Here is a 22987-nt window from a genome sequence, read left to right on the forward strand (position 1 = left end):
ATCACATGAAAGGCTGTCGTGATGTAGAATGGGGACCAGGGGCTCTGCGTTTTCAGCCTCCAAGATCCCAAAGCTTTGCTGATGTGCAGATGCCTGAAAACCGTACGGGGCTTTATGTCAAGTGACGAGGAGGACAGGTAACAAAAGCGGAAATGATTGGAATCAGACTATCACACGAGGAGGGGTTGGAGTCGGTGAGGCCTGACACCCGGGCTGGAATGAATGGAAGGAGTGAGCAATGCCGATCACGTCTGGGTGGTCCCGGACGGCTGCCCAGGATGAACGGCTCTTACTGTCCGCTTCTCAGCGAGCTGTACTCCTCAAGCCCCGCTCAGAACGAATGGGCCATCAGATGGAGCACACTTTAGAACCGAAAGAGAGCCACGTTCACTAGCGGGCAAGTCGCTGTACAAACACCCTAGTAGGTAAGCCTCTGTGGGCCGTAACGAAGCAGGGTGTCCTTGTGACCTGGTTACTCTTCTCCCACCTCCTCAGTTTGCTGCATCTCTGCTGACAGCTGGGGAATGGAGCCCAAGGCGTGTGCCTCTACCCAGTTTTCACAGCAAGCTTTGCACTGGGCATTAGGGACACCGCCAGACTTCGCTAAGGCAATTCCTACCAGCGTATGAATGCCACCAAAATCTCGATCGGGCACGTTGATTTAAACACACTGATTGATTTAAACATCAGCATATCTTCTACTGTGACTCGAAGCACCACATACGACAAATTCAGCCAGCGGACATGCTCACCCATGGCCTCAATGCACCCTCTTACTGCAGCACGGCCAAATTCTGAGCGGCTCACCCAGACCAAGGGGACTGCCCGGCTACCACCCCGAGCACGTGGGACCTCCCACACCGCCACAGAATTTACACTGACAAGAGGAGGAACAGCCATGCCCTACTCTGTGCCCCGCATGCCAGCACTCTGAACTCCAGACGCTTTCACGACAACCTCTTTCATCCCTTCATCCTGCTTTTCACCAGGACCAACAACTGGCTACCACATTACACTCGAGGAGCGATTATGCAGGCAATCTGAAGGGATTCTCCTTCATCCATTCCTTCTTGGCCCCTGGGGTAATCACTGCGCATCCACAAGGTGCCAGGAACCAGGGAGGGCTAGGTGTGCCGATAGGAACACATCCTGGAGGCCCTCAGGCATCTCCGTCCCGTCCAAATGCCCACTGGCTCCCACCTGGATGACCACAAGAGCCTCGAACCAGTCTCCTGATTTCACCCCTGCTCCTACAACAGTCAGAGTGATCCTCTGAAAACCCAAAGTCGGATCATGCCATTTCTCTGCCCAGGGCCCTCCAAACGCTGCCCATCTCAGCCGGAGTAGAAGCCACAGATCCTACAGTGGCCTGAACCATCTGCCCCTCCCGTGGCCTCACCAGTATTATCTTCTTTTCCCCCATCCTTCGCCCACTCAGCTCAGCACTTGGATTCTGTGCTCTTCCTTGAACATGCCAAGCAAGCTCTTGCCTCAGGGCCTTTGCACCTGTTACCACGGCCCGAACCACTCTCCCCCCAAGATACACACATGGCTCACACAGTCCCTCACCTTCCTCCCATCTTTGCTGAAATGTCAGCAAGGCTTTCCAGCCACCTCTCTCTGATCCACCTCTCACCATCCTCACCCCTGCTCTGATTTCGTCCACAATGCTTATCTCCTTCTAACATATTTGCTGATGTTTTTTAGTTTATTTATTTATTTTGAGAGAGAGAGAGAGAGAGAGAGAGACTGAGAGAGTGAGCAGGGGAGGGGCACAGAAAGAGGGAGACAGAGAATCCCAAGTGGGCTCTATGCTGTCAGCGTGGAGCTTGACACGGGGCTTGAACCCGCAAACTGTGAGATCATGACCTGGGCCAAAACCAAGAATCGGGCGCTTAACCGACTGAACTACCCAGACGCCCCCATTTGCCGATTTCTACGTCTATTGTTTGCCCACTCCTTCTAAAATAGAAGTTCCACGAGAGCCGGAGATTGTGTTATTTTCACTTCTGTGTCTCCAGCACCTGGAATGGTACCTAACGTCAATAAACACCTGCGGAGAGGATGACCCAGGGCGCTGGGCGACATCCCAGGAGGACAGAACCAGAACACCCTGCTTCTCAACCCACTACTCCACCACACGCTCAGCCACACACACCGCCTTCTAGCACACAAACTAGCACCACCCACCAACACACACTGACCCACCACAGCCTGCCGTGTGGCCCGAACCACATTCACCAGCACGCTCTGTACTAGAGCTTACACACCCCTGCAGCACAGCCTTCACCATCCTACACGGCATACTAACTACAACAGGATCTGCCTTTCAGCAGATGAAAGGTCCGGCAGCAGCCCAGCACATGGGAAAATACGCAGCGTCTCGGGCCCTACCCCGGACCCGCTGAATCAGAATCCATATTGTAACCAGGTACCCAGGTGACTCGTGTGTGCACAGCAGCATTTAAGAAGATCCGCTAGGTGACCTCAGGGCACCCATAACACTGAGCTGGGCGACAGCAGAGTGCAGGAGCCACGGCCCCCGATCCAAAGCGCAAGGATTCACGCGCTGCATCACCGACCCTTCCCCATGCTCTCCCTGCGCACACAACCACACGATGCCATGACCGATATAACTCAGCACCCAAATCGAGCTCTTTAGGAACTTACACAACGACCTATTCATTCGAGATGCCCTTCTGCACATGAGAAAAGCACCCCAGGCTCTAGTATATATCCCTAGAGAACCCCTTATGTTCCTCTGCTCAGAGCATTGCAGCCTCTTACCTTACAGCCGTTCGTGGATTCCTTCATTTATTCAGTAAAAATTATGAAGTGCCGGCTAGGTGCTAAACCTTAGGCTAAGCACCGGGAATCAACACTGACAAAGACAGTCAGAACCCTTCAGTCCTAGTCAAGAAGACCGACATCGCGTGGAACAAGCAATTACAATAAAGTGTGATGAGTTTGTTGATAGGACACTAGCAGAGAATCAATAAGAGCCTCCCTGAGGGGATGATGTTCTCCTGATCTGATGAGGGGGAAGGAGCAAGACACCAACAAGGGACAGAGGACGGAGGTGGGCGAAGCGTGGGGAAGGGTGCGGGGATCCCAGGTGGATGGCTACGCACGGACAGAGCCGGGAAGGGAAGAGAACGCGGTAGCATGTTTGAGGAACCAAAAGAAGCTCAGAAACGCTTGTTTTTGGAGGCAGGAGCTGAAGCTGTGGAGGGGACAGACGCCGGACCATGGAAGATCCCCAGATGCCACATATGCTAAGGAACAGCAGGCACGATTCTGGGGGCAGCAGAGAGCCATCAGGGAAGCTTTAAGCAAGAGCGACACAATCAGATGCACATTTGAAAAAACCACTCAGGTACGTGAAAGAATGTGCCAAAGCTAGTGTATCTCAGTAGTTATGAACAATGCTCCGCATATGGCTCCCTGCCATAACAAAAGATGGCAAAACCCACGTTAATGAACCTCCAATAATAGCACCCTTCACTGATGTTTGAATATAATCCTCTGTTATTACCCCATGGTTTTTGTTTTTTTTTCTCCCGTTGCTCTCTGCTTAATAGTATGCATGAATCTGGAACACTGACAGATACACGCATGCCTTTTAATAACCCGCAAGGCACATGGCACTCTGCACACAGTTACCACGGGCCTCGGGGAGGGTGTGCGGAAGGGAAATGTGAAATCCTTGAGTGGGATGAGGACTCTAAGGCCAGCATCCACAGCCCAAAGGCACAGGTGCAGGTTGAATCGGAAGACTGATGCATGTATTATTATTATTTCTAATTCAGTCTCAGGCGGCAAGGGCAGTTCCTGCTTCCCCTGAGAGCTGGAGGCTGAACATCTTGAAATATCCAGTCCAGGGCAATCACTGTACTTTGAAAGCCACTGTTCAACCCACCAGAGGGAATTCAAGACATTGGCTGGTTGGAAACCATTATCGAACGCAGAATAGTCTGAGGATCCTATTGATCTGTTATTAATTATTGTAATCTTTTTATATTATCAGTTGTTAGAACAGCTCCTTTTTCCTAAGTATCTTCTATGAGCCAGGCGCTGGCTAGATATTTTTATATTCATTATTGCTCAGCAGGAAGTTTCAAAATATTTACCCAGTCAGCATGGACTCAGTTGTAAAGAACCAGTACTAACAGGAACCAGTTAAATGCCAACCTGACTTTGAGTAATCACTACCCCCCAAAATTTTAAACTGAGTCCTTGGGCCTCGTATGACTTGTGGATGTGTTTACTTCGGCCTGAACTGGGTTTAATTTTTAACAATGTGTGGCTGATATATCAAAAACTAGTGAGCTCTCATCTAAAAATCTTGGTGAGGATAGAGCAAGGCAGAGCCTGTATCCCTGCAGGGCAAACCTGGCTCGTAGAAGATGCTCAGAAAAAGGTAGCTGTTATTATGGATAATTAAAAAAGAAGATCACAATCAGTAGTAACGGTCACCAGAACCCTGCAACTGGGCAGCTGGAGGCGAGCGCCTGTGGGGCCTTGTAGATAGCTTGCCCGCCCTGCGGTCTGCCTCTGTCCCCAACCACTCCCTCTCTCATATTTACATTACCTGCCTGGCCTTGTGGGCACCTGAGCCTGCGACCCGTTCCCAGAAGGCACCACCCCTCACCCAGACTAGGCGAGAACCAATGTCTTCCCCTTAAAGAAATTTTCCTCCTTGCCACGTCCCCCCCCCCACCCCCCATGAGCTCTTAACACTAAATTCCACAGCACAGAATCTCAGCCTGGGGCACATCAGATTCACCTGGAGGCCCCACCCGCAGGGTTTCTGAGTCACGGTTTCTGGGGAGGGGCCGGAGCATTTCATTCCTCAAATTCCCAGATGATTCTGCTGGTCTGGGGACCACCCTTTGAAAGCCACTGCTCTACAACTAAAGAATGAACCCTACTCAGAATGTCACCGGGTTCAACGCTGGGAGAGATGCAGACATTTGCATCTTTCTACCGGCCAAGTGGAGGGGAGGGTCCACATTTTGAGACGTCATGAATAGCCCATGAAACCCCCGTAAGTTTTGTGTCCCATCTCTGAGTTCCCAGTTCCCTGAACGGAGAACCTGTTCTTCTCTCCCAGGCTGCCATTTTGATCTTTTTCCAAATGGTTCATTAGAAGTGAAAGTGCTGCCTAGGACATGCAGTGCCCCTCTGTCACGCCCAGTGCACACACGGACATCATCTTTGGGAAACAGCATCAGTTGGACTCAACACTGTTCTACCCCTCAAAGACCCTGCACCCAAGACATCAATCAATGTGTGACGCCGCTAACAAAAATCATTATCCACTCTCCAAGAGAGCCGACTGCATGCCCGGCATGCACTGAGCACTTTACGCGTCATAACGATCCTCTGATGCAGAGACTATTAACATCGCTGAATCACAGGTGATGAAACAGGGGAGTAGACAGGGGAACAGAGTTCACCAGCTCTAGAATAATCAAGAGATTTTTGTTGGACCCCACTGTATTCACTTGAGGGTCAGACACGATTAGAAACGTGCTCAATCCTGTGCCTGTATTTGAAGACGGATGCTGATGACCTGGCAGACGATCAGCACCTGCAGGTGATGTCATTTGGGACATGCTTGCAGGTGGAAGGTGTGCATGTGTGTGTGTGTGGGGGGGGGTGGGGGTGGGTATTTGGCCTGAAATCACAGGGCTCGGGAATTTAAGACCAGCATCTGCAAATGTCTGAGGGTGCTCTGCAGAGAAAGAGGCTCTTGATGACAGAACAGGCCAGAGGGATGGCAGTCCGGGGAAGCTGATTAGACACCAACATGTAGGTTTGCCACAATTAGAAGGGCCGGAAGGTGGAACTGGCTGTCTCCAGATAATCTAGCTTCCTAACCTCAGGGAGTGCCCAGAGAGATGCATCAAGGATGCTGTAGAGCAGGGATGCTAATGGTGTGGGATGGTCGGGAAGGTGCAGCACCAGGGAGATGGGGAGAGTCACCTGGGAGGCTTTCTTTTTTTGTTTGTTTAATTTTTTTTTTAGTATGTTTTTACATATTTTAAAGAGAAAGAGAGAGTGCAAGTGGGGGAGGGGCAGAGAGAGAAGGAGACACAGAATCCGAAGCAGGCTCCAGGCTCCGAGCTGTCAGCACAGAGCCCGACGCAGGGCTCGAACTCACAAACCGCGAGATCATGACCTGAGCCCAAGTTAGACGCTTAACCAATTGAGCCACCCAGGTGCCCCACCTGCAAGGTTTCCTAAACCTACACGCCCTTTGCCCCTGGGCATTCTGCTATGCCTCGATGGAGTCAGGCGGTCTGAGATTTGAATCCCTACGTCCTTTCACACTGGCCGAGTGACCCTGGACAGAGCACTTAAGCTCTCCATTTTCTCTTCCAGGACACAGAGTAACAGCACCTCCGTAACAGGCTGTGGTGAGGATTTCATCAGATGCCACACGTGAAGTGCTTACTAGGGTGCCTGGCACGTAATAAGTGGCCACGAAATGAATAATAATGCTATCAACATAACTACCGTTATCGTCATGGATCTTACAATTTCCGGTTCCAATGACAGTGTTTTTGTGCATGTTTCAGCCTCGGTAGGCAGTTTCAGAGCTCATAATAAAGTCATCGGGTCTCCGCTCATCTTAGTCTAACAAAGAAATATCCTGTCTGGGGAGCTGTAGTTTGGATTCATTCAGGGCGAACTCCTCCTCCCTGGGTGTGACAGTATGCCCAGCCGAGTCTCTGGGGATGGAAAATCCTCCCGTGTGTGCACAACTGTGGAAATGGGAGGCTTGTCTTTTTATACTCTAGACATTGCCTCCCAGCTGGACCTACACTCAGAGCCTCCAAGAGGTCTACGAGCGGGCCAGCTTTTGCTTTTATTCTGTTTCACTCGGGTGGGAGCTGGCTGGTGGAGCTGTCTTTATTTCCTGCCTCAGACACACTGTATGTTTCAGAATTAAATTTAAATACTGTAACGTGGCCTTTTCAATGTCAATTTGAAGAGAAAAGAACACAGTCGAACCAAGGAAAGAACGAGGGCAAAATGAGACTCTTTGTCACGGTCCAAAACCGGACCTGAACTCCCGCTCACCGACGAGACATCTCCAAAAAGTTGCCAGCGAAGACAGTCATAATAACTGAACCAATAAAGCAAAAGTTCGTATCTAGCATCTCTCCCGCATTTGTAGAGGCCGGGCTGTGTGAACGGAGATCTCCGTTTTTGTACCCAGTGACTGTGCACATCAACGGGAGCACTTACAGACATATTTGAGGGAGCCATCGATGTCTAGCCCTTGGAACACTGAGGGCGCACACACTTGGGAGAGGAGAGGGTATGTTACGCGTGTGAAGCCAAGAGTCAGAGAGACCAGTTTACTTACGGCTTTTGGCTTATACGGGGGCTGGATCTCTTTGCGTTCAAGTTTCTCCCAATCAATATACCGGAAAAATGCATGCTCTTTGATGTCACGTTCACCTTCAGGTCCACAACCCAGACGTTTGCCCGGGTGTTTGGTCATCAGCTTCAAGAGAAGAGAAAGGTTGAGTTTAATGAACTTCGGAGGACACGTGAGCCACTCAGAAATGAGGACTCCAATGAATTAGGGAAGAAACGACAATAAGAGACTCAATTTTTATCTTCTGCTTTTCATTCCAGCAATACTTTCCCAGAGAGGTCTTTATAATAGGAAGACCTGACAACAGTGCCTGCCGCTGCTTGTCCCAAAGCAAGACTGCTTATGGTTAATCAGACCTAAGCCTCAATGTGGCCCTGAACTTCAAGTTAGAAATGTCACACGATGCATTCTGATTTAAGAATGAGTTTACGCAATTACTGGTGCATTTAATGAGGACAGTTTCAATATCTTCAAATGCCCCACCTCCCACCTCAAGAAAGCTGGAGTGTGACCAAGGCAAAGGCTACGTTCATTCTGATAATATTTGCATTTCTCAGTAAAGCGCTTGTGAAAATGACAAAACAGAAGAAAAAATATTAGTCAAATGGACCCAAGTTTCAAGTAATTACTTTCCAAAAGCTCATTAAATAGTCAAAAGCTAACCCAGCTCATTTTGCTTGGATCGCACATTACACTAAACTCCGCTGAGGTTTCTTTGGTGTTCCATTTAAATTACTTAATTATCAAAACCCTCCATCTTTGGGTCTCTGAGCCAGTGCTAAATAACAAGATGAATAGATGCTCCAAGATGAAACCAGACAGGCTTCCTCTTGTAAATGAATCCAAAGCAGCATGAAAATATGTCTGATCTCAAGATTTGAGCAAATGCACAGAGAGCCAAGACAGAGCTGGTGATTTCAAAACAAAACAAAACAAAACAACAACCAACAAGAAGACCCTCAAAGAGGAAAAACAAGCAATGGAACATATAAGACCAAAAAGCTTCCCAGAGTTGACCTGACACCATGATGTCAGAGTCCTTGGGTTGTGCCCGGGATTTATGGATTACGGCAAAGAGATGAACCCAGCAATGTATACCTACCCTGCTGGACACTCAGCTTAGCCTGCTTCCTGCTTCCAAATAACTTGTCATCAGAAACTATCCCCCTATACACACACATACTCACACACACACACACACACACACACACACACACACTCACATGAGCACATATACTCCATATGTGCTATTCTCATATTCTCAGGGGGGAAATAAGTGGGCATTTCTATTCTAAGCTTCTACCTGATTTGCACGCACCTGATTCCCACAATAACCCAGTGAGGTGGGTTTATTATTTTTCCCATCTCAATGGGAATAGACACTCAAAGAGGTTAAACAACTAGCAAGGACTTGGAGAAGTGAGAAGTGACAGAGGTGAGCTTGGATCTCACCTCTGCCTTCTCCAGAACTTGGGCTTTTATGTTATTTTTAAAAGTTTATTTATTTATTTATTTTGAGGTGGAGGGGGTAGAGAAGGAGAAAGAGAATCCCAAGCAGGCTCCGTGCTGTCAGTGCGCAGCCCGACCCAGGGCTCGATCCCACAAACTGTGAGATCATGCCCTGAGCTGAAATCAAGAGTCAGATGCTCAACCGACTGAGCCACCAGGCGCCTCCAGAACTTGGGCTTTTAATAACAAAGCTCTTCGTGTGTGGGCTCCCAGGGATATCTGTGGTGTGGCTTGGTCAGGAAGGGTTTATGGAGGGCAAGCACGTTGGGCCAAGCCCTGACAGCTGTGTAGGGTTAGGATAGGAGGAAAGGAAGGGCTACGAGGTCTTGATTAGCACTACCAGTGATATTATCAATGATGGCCTCTGTGTACTGAGTGCTTCCTGTGCACCCAGGCTCTGTGCTAAAGGCTTCCTAGCCATTACTCTTTCATCTTTATTTTCACTTTACAACTAGTATCCTCATTGTCCAGTAAGAAACTGGTCCAGAGAAGTAGTCATTTGCCCAGAGGCACACAGCTAAGTAGCAGAGCCGTGCTTTGAACAGATCCGCCTAGCTCTAGCTGCTCTGTGTTATGCGTTCTGCTTGCTTTTGTGCGAACGGGTGGCCAGTGGGAGCTTCTGTCTGCTTTAAGTTTTTCGAAGTGGGAGTGGCATTCTGAGCACGTGATACTAATTTTTTTTTTTCCTGGCAGAAAATAGGTTCTTTAATGGGATGGATATATAAAGAAAGGACTTTTCAATGGGAACGGAACGGTTTTCAAAAGCCGAGCTCAATTTCCGCATAAGGACAAGGATGGCCAAGCGAAGAAAAGCCACTGCAGAATCATCCAGCACTAATGCGAGTCTCTGCCCAGTTACTGCACTCGGAGCTGATGTGCCTGCAGCCATGCAGACAGCTGGATTTAATCACTGTTCCTATCTCTGATCACCTCCCAGACGCATCCCCTGGGGCCTGCGGTTCGGGAGGAAGTGTCTGCCGTTCGCTTGAGTGTTTTCTCTTCTTTGGAGCCTCAACCTTGAAGAAAGAGCCCACACCGGACGCAGCCCACTCAACTCAGAAAGGTCCTCCAACCCGATAGTAAGAAAGTCACGCCAGTTAATCCTGAAGGTTATGGGTCCTAAATTAATAGAAATCTGCTCCACCAGGGAAACCGCTAATTGGAGCTGAAGCTGAATGCAGCTGACCTGGAAAATCCTCTCTCCTTCATGACCCACTTAGAACCCCCAGCTGTCCCAGCAGGGCAGAGTCGTGAAGGGGAATGTCTTGAGCGTGCATTAAGCACCTACTATGCGCCGATACCACAGAAGGGGCTTTCTCTTATGTTACCTGACTTAATGCTCTCAGACAACTCAATGATCAATGAGGGTTGTTAGTCCATTTTTAAATTTTTTTTTTTTTTTTTTAACATTTATTTATTTTTGAGACAGAGAGAGACAGAGCATGAACGGGGGAGGGTCAGAGAGAGAGGGAGACACAGAATCTGAAACGGGCTCCAGGCTCTGAGCCGTCAGCACAGAGCCCGATGCGGGGCTCGAACTCACATACCGCGAGATCGTGACCTGAGCCGAAGTCGGACGCTTAACCAACTGAGCCACCCAGGCGCCCCTGTTAGTCCATTTTTAGAGGTAAAGAAACAGAAGCCCGGAGCTGCAGAGTAGGACCACACACCTAGGAAGTGGATGGGGTGAGATGTGCAAAGGGTCTTGGGCTCCCAAATCCCCCATTGAAACAACTCCTATGGCAGCGTATGCATACTTAGATGCCAAGAGGGGCCTGGCGCGTAATGTAGTAGGTGCCAGCATCAGCAACAGTAATAATAATAATGGCCCATGGGTTCTGGATCAGAATGCCAGGCTCTGTTGTAAGTGAGCCGCTGGTATGAACTCATTTAATCATCACAGAATCCTGTACGGAGAACTATCATTATCCTCAATCCACAGACAAGGTTGAGGAATTTACCTACAGGCATAGTGCCGCTCATGCTGGGACCAGGATTTGAACCCAGATGAAACTGGGCCAGATGGGGATTTCTGCAAACTGGAGAAGGCACGCCCTTCAGGGGACATGGGCTTCCCATCCAGCTGGCTATCACATGCTTTATAGGAATGACAGACCAGCATGGCGGGATCGGATTTCTCAAGAGAAACTGGAAAGTTAATGTTCATGGGAAATCCCTTGCCCTTTAAATGGTGGCAATTGCTAAACAAACTAAAAGCTCAGTATATGACCTCCGCCCACTCTTCCTCCCTCACAACAAAATGTCTACAGGGGTCTGCACTGGCCTTATGCTGTGTTCTCCTCCTCCTCTTCTTCTCCTTCTCCTTTTTTTTTACAAGCCTCACTTACGCTCCTCATGGCCCTCTGGATCTCTATTCTCTGTTCCTCGTTTTCCCTCCCCTTGCCTCATACTTTCAAAGAAAATATTTTCACCCAGTTCACTTCAAGATGTTGGCGACTGAGACAAAGTCACACGTGGTTTCCCCAGGGATATTTGCAGCTTAACCTATACAGCTGAGATACAAAGCTCAGATGAGTCACCAAGAGTGAGAATCTAGGTGGTGTGAGAAGGTGCTCTACACGGAGAGGGTGGCCCAGCTAATACAAAGTGCCTGCGTTTTCCAGCTTTTCTGCATCCACGCAGAGCACCAGGCATCTGACTGGGGCCCGGAAGCACGGGGCTGGATCGAGCCGTGGGAAACCAGCAAACGCCCCAAGGATCTAAGACCGGCAGCCCTGGTTTATTCAGACACACAGGTGGGAATCCACTGGGAAGGCATGGTCATGCCCTAACCTTGAAAATGCACCTGTACCTCCACCTGCTGGGAGAGTGAATACTTCATGAAGGCCGGATCCACGAGCCATATTCTCTGCGGCTCTCACGGCGTTTTCACACTTCCATCAGAGCTGAAATGTTCCCACATTTGGGTAATAGGTTTAAAAGCAGTGGTTCTCAAACCACTTGGGGACTTCTGCAGACTTTTACAGATGTCCAGACAACCTCTGGGTGAGACTGAGGTTATGTACAATCGGAAAAAGCCCTGCAGATCATCCTGATGGCACCAAAGGTGAGGACCAAGGATCTGCAGGGACTCACCGAGGTCAAGCACATCTGGCTTAATGCCAGATGCATAACAAAGCAATCTTCACCAGCACCCATGTGCCCTGCCTTCTTCACAGGTGCAATCTGCATACACTGCAGGATATAGTGTACGTATGCTTTTCAGCCCTTTGTGGGTTGGGCGAGGGGAGACCAGGGGTTTTGAAGACACAAAATTTGGGTCAGCTTATCCAGAGAATCCCTTAAACTCAACACTGCATGGTATTTTCTTAAGACAAAAGTTACACGCTGTTAGTATTAACCACACACACATATAGAGCAGAGCAGGGCGAGGCTGACAGATCGGTGCTGCAGACCTCTTGCACACCTTCCCATGGGTCCCAGCTCTTTGGCAAAGACTCTGTGTTTCCTATCTCATTCATTCAATATGCATTCCCCTGTGCCGGGCTAGAGCCTGGAGCCCAGCCAGCAGCAAGATACTGTTGCAGGCAGACCTCTCTGGTACTTTTGTGCAGATTGGAAAAAAGGCCCCTTTGCTCCGGGAGGTCCATGCCAGGCTCACAGGGCAGCAAGTGGGGAGAAAGATAAGAGTTCAGTCTCCATTCCCCCTCTCTCCCTGGGTGAGTTGTCCTTGCGCGGGGTCCTGACCGCAAGCTTTCAGGGGCTCACTCACCCCTTTGCAGATGGCCACAGCTTCCTTGGACATCGACTTTGGGTAAGCCACGTTGTGTTCCATGATGGACTGGAAGAGCTCGTCCTCATCCTCCCCTTCAAAGGGTGCCTGTGGGGCAGAGGATAGTGTGGGAAGAGAGGGTTCCTGCCTGTCCCTCTCCAACTGCCCCAAACCATTGGGCCCTTTCCCCTGGGGTCCACAGCGAGGCCATACTCAGGGGCTTCAAGGGAGAAGACAAAGAAAAACAGTCAAAAGACTAAGCTAACCCTAAGGCCAAGGAAGTCACAGCGTTTCCAATCTATGAGCTGGTACCAACGGGATACCTTCGTCTAGAGAAACCATGCAGATGGGGTTGGGGGAGGACTTTTCTTACCAATCAGTTAAAATTCAATTACCTGGCCAGCTAACATTTCATACAGCAGGACTCCAAATGCCCACCAATCCACGGACTTCCCATAGGGCTGATAAGCAATTATCTGGAAAAGAGAAGGCATTCCATCAGGGAGGCGGGCAGGTAGCCATGGCTGGAGACTGAACACTCACTTCTTTAATGTAAGAGTGGAGCATCTTAGTCCCACTAAAAGAGTGACTGAGGAGCCTAGTGCCCACTCAAGCCATTTCTTTACCTTAGGAAGACGGATAGATGCCATTTACAAGAGTGGGGTGAAACAGGTGAAGCAGGTGGGGGAAAACATCTGTGGCTGTCAACATTGCCTTTTAAAAGCTCTTAGTGCTTTATTTTATTTTTTTGTGCATTAATTTTATTTTTTTGAGAGAGAGAGCAAAAGAGAGCGAGCAAGCAGGGGAGGGGCAGAGAGAGAGAGAGGGAGAGACAGAATCCCAAGCAGGCTCTGAGCTGTCAGCGCAAAGCCCGATGCTGGGATCGATCTCACCAACCGTGAGATCATGACCTGAGCCGAAATCAAGAGTCAGACCCTTAACTGAGTGAGCCCCTCCAGGAGCCCCCAGTGCGTTACTTTTTTCGTTTTAATACAGTGAATGGCATTTTTAAGAAGGAAAACAGTGTTTGCTTCTCATTACAAAAGTAATCACATTTATACAACAACAGAAATACACTTAACTGAATGCTGAACTGTACTCCTAGAAAAGAGTCTAGGAAGAAATAGACCAAAGAGCTGTGATAATTTTTCTCTTGATAAATGATTATGGGTGATTCTAATTATTATATTCTCTCAGCTTGTCTACTGCTACTACTGAACTGTGCCTTAGAAATGGTTAAGATGGTGAATTTTGCATTTTTTTACCACAACTAAAAATTTGTAAGTTACAAAGCTGTAATAGCATTCTTATTATTATACTATCTATTTTAAAATATAGATAAGCAAATAAATAAATAATAAAAATATAGACAAGCTAAGAGAATACAATTAGTATCACCCATAATCATTTATCAAGAGAAAAATTATGATAGGTCTGTGGTCTATTTCTTCCTAGATTCTTTTCTATCAATACATAGTAAATTCAGTGTGTATGTATGTGTTTTACACACACACACACACACACACACACACACACACACACACACACTTTAATATGTGGAATTTTAATGAAGTATTTTATTCACTTAAAATTTCCATGCAATAGTTGCACATCGATGTAATCAGTTTTTATCTCTGCACAGCATTCCCCTGGATGGCTATACCAAAATTTATGTTGTCTATTCCCAAGATCAGGTTTCTTCTGATGCTATAATATAGATCCTTGCAACTGGATAGTTGGACACTCGTCCAATTATTTCCTTAAGATAAATTCCTAAAAATAGAATTGGTGGATCAAATGGGATGTATGGTTTTTAAAAATTATTTTATTTATTTTATTTTCATCTTAATCCCCTTCACCTATTTCCCCCATACTCCCCTACCCACCTTGTGTCTGGTAACCATCAGTGAGTTCTATATAGTTAAGAGTCTGTTGATTTGTCTCTCTTTCGTTCTCTCATTTTCCCTTTGTTCATTTGTTTTGTTTCTTAAATTCCACATATGAGTGGGATTGTGTGGTATTTGTCTTTCTCTGACTGACTTACTTCACTTAGCATTATATCCTCTGGATCCATCCATGTTGTTGCAAATAGTAAGGTTTCACTTTTTTATGGCTGAGTAATATTCCACACATATATAATCATGTATATTCATTCCACACCTTCTTTATCCATTCACCTATCGATGGACACTTGGGCTGCTTCCTTAGTCTGGCTATTGTAAATAATAAACACAGAGGTGCATGTGTCCCTTTGAATTAGTGTTTTTGTATTTTGGGGGTAAATTCCCAGTAGTGCAATCACTGCATCATATGATAGATCTATTTTTAATTTTTTTGAGAAACCTCCAAATTATTCCAGTGGCTGTACCAGTTTGCATTCCCACCAACAGTGCAGGAGAGTTCCCCTTTCTCCACATTCTCGCCAACACTTGTTGTTTCTTGTGTTTTTGATTTTAGCCATTCTGACAGGTGAGAGGTGATCTCATTGTTTTGATTTGCATTTCCCTGATGATAAGTGATGATGAGCATCTTTTCATGTGTCTGTTGAACATCTGGATGTCTTCTTTGGAGAAATGTCTGTTCATGCCTTCTGCAATGATAATATATTGTTTTAAGATTTCTGATACTTATCACCAAATTGTTAGAGCATGGCCAAGTCTGGAATAGCTGTGTGACCATCCACCTTTCAATATATAGGGGTGTAAAACTAACTGTATCAAAAGGTTGAAAAGGTGATACAGCAAAGGTTCAGGGCCGGTCCCGACTGCTACTTCCGAGTTGTGTGACCGTGGGGGAGGTTACTTAACTTCTTGATGTCTCAGTTTCCTCACTTACAAAAGGAATTTTATAACATCTAGATCACGGGGTTTTGCGAGGAAGAGAGGGAGATACATTCCTCTCGCACATTACGTCCTCCAAATGTTAGCTGTAAGTAGAAGGTTTTCTCATTCAGTGATTGTTTTACTCAATGAATGTGTCTGAGCAAACTTGGCTCTAAAATGAATGTCTGCTTATTGAATTCCATCTTCTACCTAAAATCTTCTACCCTAAAATCAGAAATGCCCTCTGAGGAGAATTAAACAGCAAGAGACCGGAGGGAAAGCTTTCCGTGAGAACACTTACTGAAAGTGTTTTCACACTTTTAAAGTACTTCATGTCTTATTTGATCCTCATGACAACCTAACAAGTTAATCCTTTCACAAAGGAAAACAGAGCCTGGGAGGTGAAAGAAGTTGCCAGAGGTGATGTGGCTATTAGTTAATGGCAAAGCCAGGGCGAAAGCCTGACCCCTAGCTTATTCCTCCCATCAGTGGGTTGGAGGAGGGAGCAAGGGCTTCCCCGGGAACACAACTCCAGGCATCTCATGTATCACAACCACCCGGGAACTCTGGAAAATCACAGATATGTGGGTCCTTCCTTCAGAGATTCTGCTTCAGTTGAGGGGAACACCTGGCCAGCCTACATTTTAAGAGCTCCCCGGGGACCTTGAAGTGCAGCAAGCTTCGAGCCAGAGATTACTGAACTCACGGCAGATCAAGGACTTGTCTGATGCTCTATTTAACGAAATGATGATGAACCAAGGTATGGCACATAGGGAAAACACCACTGGATTCTAATACAGGTGTCCCCTGCGTTTTGAAAGTTTGTGTTATGCCACTTTGCTTCTACGAAAGACCTACAATACTTCCTGCTTTCATTAATCTAAAGAAATATGAACAGGACTTTTGCTTTTATGCTAAAGTCAAAAAACAAAAATAGAGTTCAGCATTTGGTTTTCATGGAGCCATTACAGAGGCAGCGAGAGTGGTACTTCCACGCTTCTCCCCAGGAATGACATTCAGCATCAAGCAGTCATAGCTTTGAATCGTGTGAGCATCTGTGCTCGATCTCGATTTATTTTCCTTAAAATCCTTATTTATTTTTGAAAGAAAGAGAGCACGAGCAGGGGGCGGCAGAGAGAAAGGGAGACAGAATCCGAAGCAGGCTCCAGGCTCTGAGCTGTCAGCAAGGAGCCCGATGTGGGGCTCGAACTCAGGAAATGTGAGATCATGACCTGAGCCACAGTTGGATGCACAACTGACTGAGCCACCCAGGCGTTCCTTGATCTCAATTAATTTTATGTACCCACTAGCCAGATGTGTGTTAATGCATCAGAAGAGGCAAAGAGAAGTTATTTTTTTGGGGCTCAGAACATTAAAAAAATGTCTCCATATAAAATTGCTATGCTATAAAAATACTTCTTCAGGGGCGCCTGGGTGGCTCAGTCGGTTGGGCAGCCGACTTCGGCTCAGGTCATGATCTCGCGGTCTGTGAGTTTGAGCCCCGCGTCGGGCTCTGTGCTGACAGCTCAGAGCCTGGAGCCTGTTTCAGATTCTGTGTCTCCCTCTCTCTGACCCTCCCCCGTTCATGCTCTGTCTCTCTCTGTCTCAAAAATAAATAAACATTGAAAAAAAATTTATAAAAATACTTCTTCACTTCAAGCCATTTTGGCTTAGAAAACGTTTCACAGGAATGCTCTACTTTTAATAGAAGGAGAAATCTAAAAAAGCATTAATTTAAAAGATTACTTTTCAAGTAATCTTTCAAATAATTATTCAAGTAACACACAAACATATTTACCTTGTGAAAAATGTAAACAGTATACAGATTGAGCTAAATTACTCGTCACTGTGCCCTTAACCTCAGAGGTAACCAATGTTTTGAAATCAGTCTGTAACCTTCCAGATTTTCTATGCTTTTACATGAATTTCGACATACTCATAAGAAGCATATAGCAGTGTTCTGTGTATTGTTCTTGTTTTCCATACATGGTATCATATTGTATTTAACATTCTGTACCTTGATTCCCGCCCCCCCAATTTTATTGAGAATAATTGGCGCACATCACTGTGTAAGTTTAAGGCATAGAGCATGATGGTTTGATTTACATATGCTGTGAAGTGATTAAAATAAGTTCAGCTAACATCCACCTTCTCATATAGACACAATAAAAAGAAATGAAAGAAAAAAAAGGAAAAATTTTTCTCCCTTGTGATGAGAATTTTGGTATTTATTCTCTTAACTTTCCTACATAACACACCAGTGTTTGCTATAGTCATTGTGTGTACATCCTCAGTAATCTTATGACTAGAAGTTTGTATCTTTTGACCACCTTCCCATAATCTCCCTCCCCATCTTTCACCTCTGGTAACCACAAGTCTGATCTCATTTTCTGAGTTTGGTTTTCTTTTTTAAAGATTCTACATATAAGTGAGATCATACAGTATTTGCCTTTCTCTGTCTGACTTATTTCACTTAGCATAATGCCTTCAAGGTGCATCTGTTGTTGCAAATGGTAGGATTTCCTTGTTTCCTACCACTGAATAATATCCATTGCATATATATACCACACCTTCTCTATCCATTCATCCACGGGGGGACACTTAAGTTGCTTCCATGTCCTGTAAATAATGCTGCTATAAACATGTGAGTGTAGATACCTTTTTGAGTTAGTGTGTTCCGCACCACCCCCCCCCCCACCCCGCCTTGGATATATTCCCAGAAGTGGAATTGCTAGGTCATATGGTAGTTCTATTTTTAATTTTTTGAAGATCCTCCAACACTGTTTTCCATAGTGGCTGCACCAATTTACATTCCCACCAATAGTGCATAGGGTTCCCTTTCCTCCATGCCCTCACCAGTTCCCTCGTGTCTTTTTGATGATGGCCATTCTAACAGGTGTGAGGAGACATTCTCATTGTGGTTTTAATTTGCATTTCTCTAGTGATGTTGACTATCTTTTCACGTACCTGTTGGCCTTTCATTTATTTTCTTTGGAGAAATGTCTATTTGGGTCCTTTGCCCACTTTTTAATTGGGTTATTTGTTTTGTTTTGTTTCCGCTATTGAGTTGTAGGAGTTCTTTATATATTTTGGATATTAACCCCTTATCAGATATGTGGTTTGCAAATATTTTTTCCCATTCCCTAGGTTCTCTTCTCACTTTGTTGGTGGTTTCTTTTGCTATGCAGAAGCTTTTTAGTTTGACATGATCACACTTGTTTGATTTGTTGCTTGTGCTTTAAGTTTCATATCCAAAAAACATCATTAACGAGACCCATGTTGAGGAGCTTTGCTCCTATGTTTTCTTCTAGGAGTTTCATGGTTTCAGGTCTTATATTTATTAATCCTTTTTGAGTTAATTTCTGTGAGTTGTGTAAGATATGGGTCCAGTCTCATTCTTTTTTTTTTTTAATGTTTTTTTTTTTTTTTTGAGAGAGAGAGAGAGAGAGAGAGAGAGAGAGAGAATCTAAAGCAGGCTCCAGGCTCCAAGCTGTTAGCACAGAGCCTGAGATGGGGCTCGAACTCACGGACTGTGAGATCATGACCTGAGCTGAAGTCAGATGCTTAACCTACTAAGCCACCCAGGCACCCCTCATTCTTTTACATATGAATACCCAGTTATCTCAGCATCATTTATTAAAGAAACTGTGCTCTGCATTGAGTATTCTTGGCTTCTTTTTTAAACATTAGTTGATTACATATGCTTATGTTCTGTTCTGGGCTCTCATTTCTGTTCCATTCTATTTATCTGTTTTTGTGCCAGTACCATATTGTTTTGATGACTGTAGCTTTATAGTATAGCTTGAAATCAGGAAGTGTAATGCCTCCTGCTTTGTTCTTTCTCATTTCTTTAGCTATGTGGAGCCTTTTATGCTTCCTCATAAATTTGGGGAGTGTTTTTTGTACTTCTGTAAAAAATGAAGTTGAAATCTTGATAGAGATTATATTGAGTTGATTGATAGCTTTTGGTAGTACTGACATTTTAATAATATTAATTCTTCTATCCATGAACATGGGATGTCTTTCCATTTACTTGTACCTTCTTCAATTTCTTTCAGCAATGTCTTGTAGGTTTCAGAGTAGAAATATTTCACCTCCTTAGTTAAATTTACTTCTAAGTATTTTATTATTGTTGATGCTTTTGCAAATGAGATCCATTTCTTTATTTCATTTTCAGAAAAATCATCGTTAGTGTATAGAAATGCTACCGGTTTTATATACTAATTTTGTATCTTGTAACTTTACTAAATTCATTGATTCTATCTAACAGTTTTGGTTGAGTCGGATCTTCTACATATAAAATCATGTCACATTCAAATAGAGACCATTTTTACTGCTTCTTTTTCAATTCTGATGTTTCTTTTTCTTTCCCAATTGCTCTACCTAGGACTTCTAGTACTATGTTGCGTAAGAGTAGTGAGAATGGACACTTTTGTCTTATCCCTGCTTTTTCTGCACCTATTGAAGATATGATTCTTTTATTTTATTAATGTGATGTATTACAATGATTGATTTGCACATGTTGAGTCATCATTGCATCCCAGGGATATATCCCACTTGATCGTGGTGAATGATCTTTTTAATGTGCTCCTGAATTCAGTCTGCTAGTATTTTACTGGGAGTTTTTATATCTATATTCATCAGGGATATTGGCCTATAGTTTTCTTTTCTAGTAGTGTCCTTTTCTGTTATTGGTATTAGAATAATGCTGACCTTCTAAAATAACTTGTGAGTATTCCCTCCTCTTTGATTTTTCAGAAAAATTTAAGATAGATAGATGTTAATTATTCTTCAAATGCTTGGCAAAATTCACTAGTGAAGCCATCTAGTCCTTGGTAAAATTCACTAATGAAGCCATCTAGTCCTTTGCTTTATTGGGAGATTTTTTTATTACAAACTCAATCTCCTTACTAGTAATTGATCTATTCAGATTTTCTATTTCTTCCTGATCAGTCTTGGTAAGTTGCAAGTTTCTAAAAATTTTTCAATTTCTTCTAGGTTGTCCAGCTTGTTGGCGTATAGTTGTTCACTGTACCTTGATTTTTTTCTCTTAACAATATGTCTCAAAGATCTTTCCATATCTACATATATATCTCACTCTTTAAAAAAATTTTTTTATGTTTATTTATTTTTGAGAGAGAGAGAGAGAGAGAGAGAGAGAGAGAGAGAGAGAGAGTAAGTTGGGGAGGGGCAGAGAGAAACAGAGACACAGAATCTGAAGCAGACTCCAGGCTCGGAGCTGTCAGCACAGAGCCTGATGCGGGGCCTGAACCCACGAGCCATGATTGAATGACACACCCAGGCACCCCTAACTCACTCTTTTGAATTGGATTGATGTGGTATTCCATACTACAAATAATTCAGTCTATTGCTCATTCCTTGATAGACATTGCTCAAGTTAGTACATACAGATGTGCTCTGATCTTTATAAGAGCTGTATGATATTTCTTAATGTGAATGTAACATATTTTAGCTAACCATTCCTTTGTTGATAGTCATTGAGGTTGTTTCCTATTTTTCATTATTTAAAAATAGCACTGTAATGAAGAAAGGACTTTGAACATGTATCCTATCAGCTGTGCATGTACGTGTGTGTATTGTAAGCTAAGTTCCTAGAGGAGGAGCTGCTTTGGTAAGAGTATGCAGGTTTTAAATTGTGTGCCAGATTAGTTAATTACATGGGGTCCTCCATCATCATTGTTCCATATAAGTGACAGTCAAGAAAGGAATTCTAGAATTCCCATTTCCAAGACTCTGTGCCACATCCTCAGTTCCTTTCCTTAAAAATCTAGTAACAGATTGCAAAATGCCACTTCTCTGAGCACCAATTCAGAGAAAAAGGAAGGCTATCATCTGGCACAAATTCTGTACCATGCCATGTTGGGGAAATCCATTCTGCAACTGACCGTTTCCTTTGGGAAGGGAGGGGGAGGCACTAGAATTAAATCTTTTCCTTTCATTTATATCTTACTCACGGAAAGGAAAATTCTGAGTCTTTCAGGGTTTAGTATCAGTACACAGATCCTGTGTCATATGTCAGCCCAGGAAAGCCCTCTCTGTCTGTCTCTCTCTTTCCCCCTCTTAACAAATGTTTCAATGTCATAATTAGGCAGTATCATATGGCCATGAGCCATCGCAGCTTGAAGAATTTTACTGATGTGTGGTGGATGGTTCTTTTTGAGTTTTATTTAAATTTTCCCCCAAACCTTGATGTATTTTGGGCCTGAGCTTCTGGATGTGTGCTAAGTTAATTTGCATGTGTGATAGCAAAGGAATGATTTAGAGTACAGGAGAAGGACCAGCCTGAGGTTTGCTTGCCAGGTACCCCCCTGGACCTTTCCCAGTCCTGACATGGCCATCCAGGGAACAGAGGAGACATCAACGCAATGTGGACACGTTAGGGGTCCCACCAGCTCTCACCTCAGGGGCGATGTAGTCTGGAGTGCCACAGAATGTCTTGGTGGTCACCCCATCCCAGATGTTTTCCTTACACATGCCAAAATCAGCAATCTTGATGTGGCCCTCTGAATCCAGCATCACATTGTCAAGTTTGAGGTCACTGCAGCAGACATAAGAATTTAAGGATTTAACCAATGCTATTTATTTCAAGTCAACCAACAGCTACTCATGATGCGCAAAACACCATGCTTAGTGTTGGGGAAGCACAGAAGTGGATATAAACCAGTCCTTGCCCCCCAGTAGCTTCCAATCTGGCAGATAAAGAGAGGTCTACGCGCTTGTGTGTTTTTCTTTTCCTACAGATCCAACTGTGCCAAGCATCTCACAAGGACACAATGAGACAGCAGCTCTGAGAAGAGAGAGATCCACAGGAAGCTAAATAAAGAGCAGAGCATCCATAGAGCTAATCTTTGTAATTTAAGGGCCCCTTATATTTCATAGTAAGATATATTTTTCACAAAATTATTATTTTTGAAAATAACTCTGAAGATCATGGAGAAAAAAACTGATGGGGACAATCTGATTTAAGTTCAAGTGCTCTAAGCTCTCCTAGGCTGATTCTTCGCACATGACCCCAAGAGTTCCAATTGATTCTTTCAATTAAAAAAATATGTTGCACACCTACTGTGTGACAGGCACTATGCTTGGAGCTACTGTGAACGAGATAAACATCTTGTCCTTGTTCAGATTAAATTCCAATATAGGGGAAAAGACAATTAACAAGTGTTCACATCTATAAGCATGACCATTACAGATTTTGATGGGTGGTGTGAAGAAAATGAAGAGGACGATGAGTTAGTAACTGGGGAAGGTTTCTGTAAGCAGGATATCAGGATGTGTCACCTCCATGGAGGTAACATTTGAGCTTTAACCTAAAGGACATGTGCTATACTCTCATTCTTTTATTTCATCTGTGTCGATGAGGAGAGCTTGGTTATTTTGGTAAATGCTTGCACAATCCCAGCATATTGGGTTATTCCAATATCATCACACTTTCTTCTTCCCTAAACATCTACTCCAATGTCAACACTTGGCATTTCAGTACCAATGAGGAGTCATGATCTGTGGGCA

At 44.8% G+C, this 22987-nt stretch overlaps 1 protein-coding gene across 8 annotated transcripts in view; it reads right to left on the bottom strand.

Annotated features, from left to right (window-relative positions):
• The window catches only part of PRKCB (protein kinase C beta), a 331318-nt gene that overhangs the window by 17463 nt on the left and 290868 nt on the right, over positions 1–22987 (bottom strand). For 7 of the 8 annotated variants that reach the window (XM_042922008.1, XM_042922012.1, XM_042922009.1 and 4 more), the window contains 4 exons: positions 21878–22016; positions 13031–13111; positions 12636–12743; positions 7379–7519 (listed from right to left, as the gene is read on the bottom strand). In XM_042922008.1, coding sequence (XP_042777942.1) covers positions 7379–7519; positions 12636–12743; positions 13031–13111; positions 21878–22016 — 469 coding nt within the window. Of the gene's footprint in view, positions 1–7378; positions 7520–12635; positions 12744–13030; positions 13112–15185; positions 15226–21877; positions 22017–22987 lie in introns of those variants that run through there. The other variant, XM_042922014.1, reaches the window with a different exon arrangement.

This window comes from Panthera leo, chromosome E3 (assembly GCF_018350215.1).
Source record: "Panthera leo isolate Ple1 chromosome E3, P.leo_Ple1_pat1.1, whole genome shotgun sequence".
NCBI lineage: Eukaryota > Metazoa > Chordata > Mammalia > Carnivora > Felidae > Panthera > Panthera leo.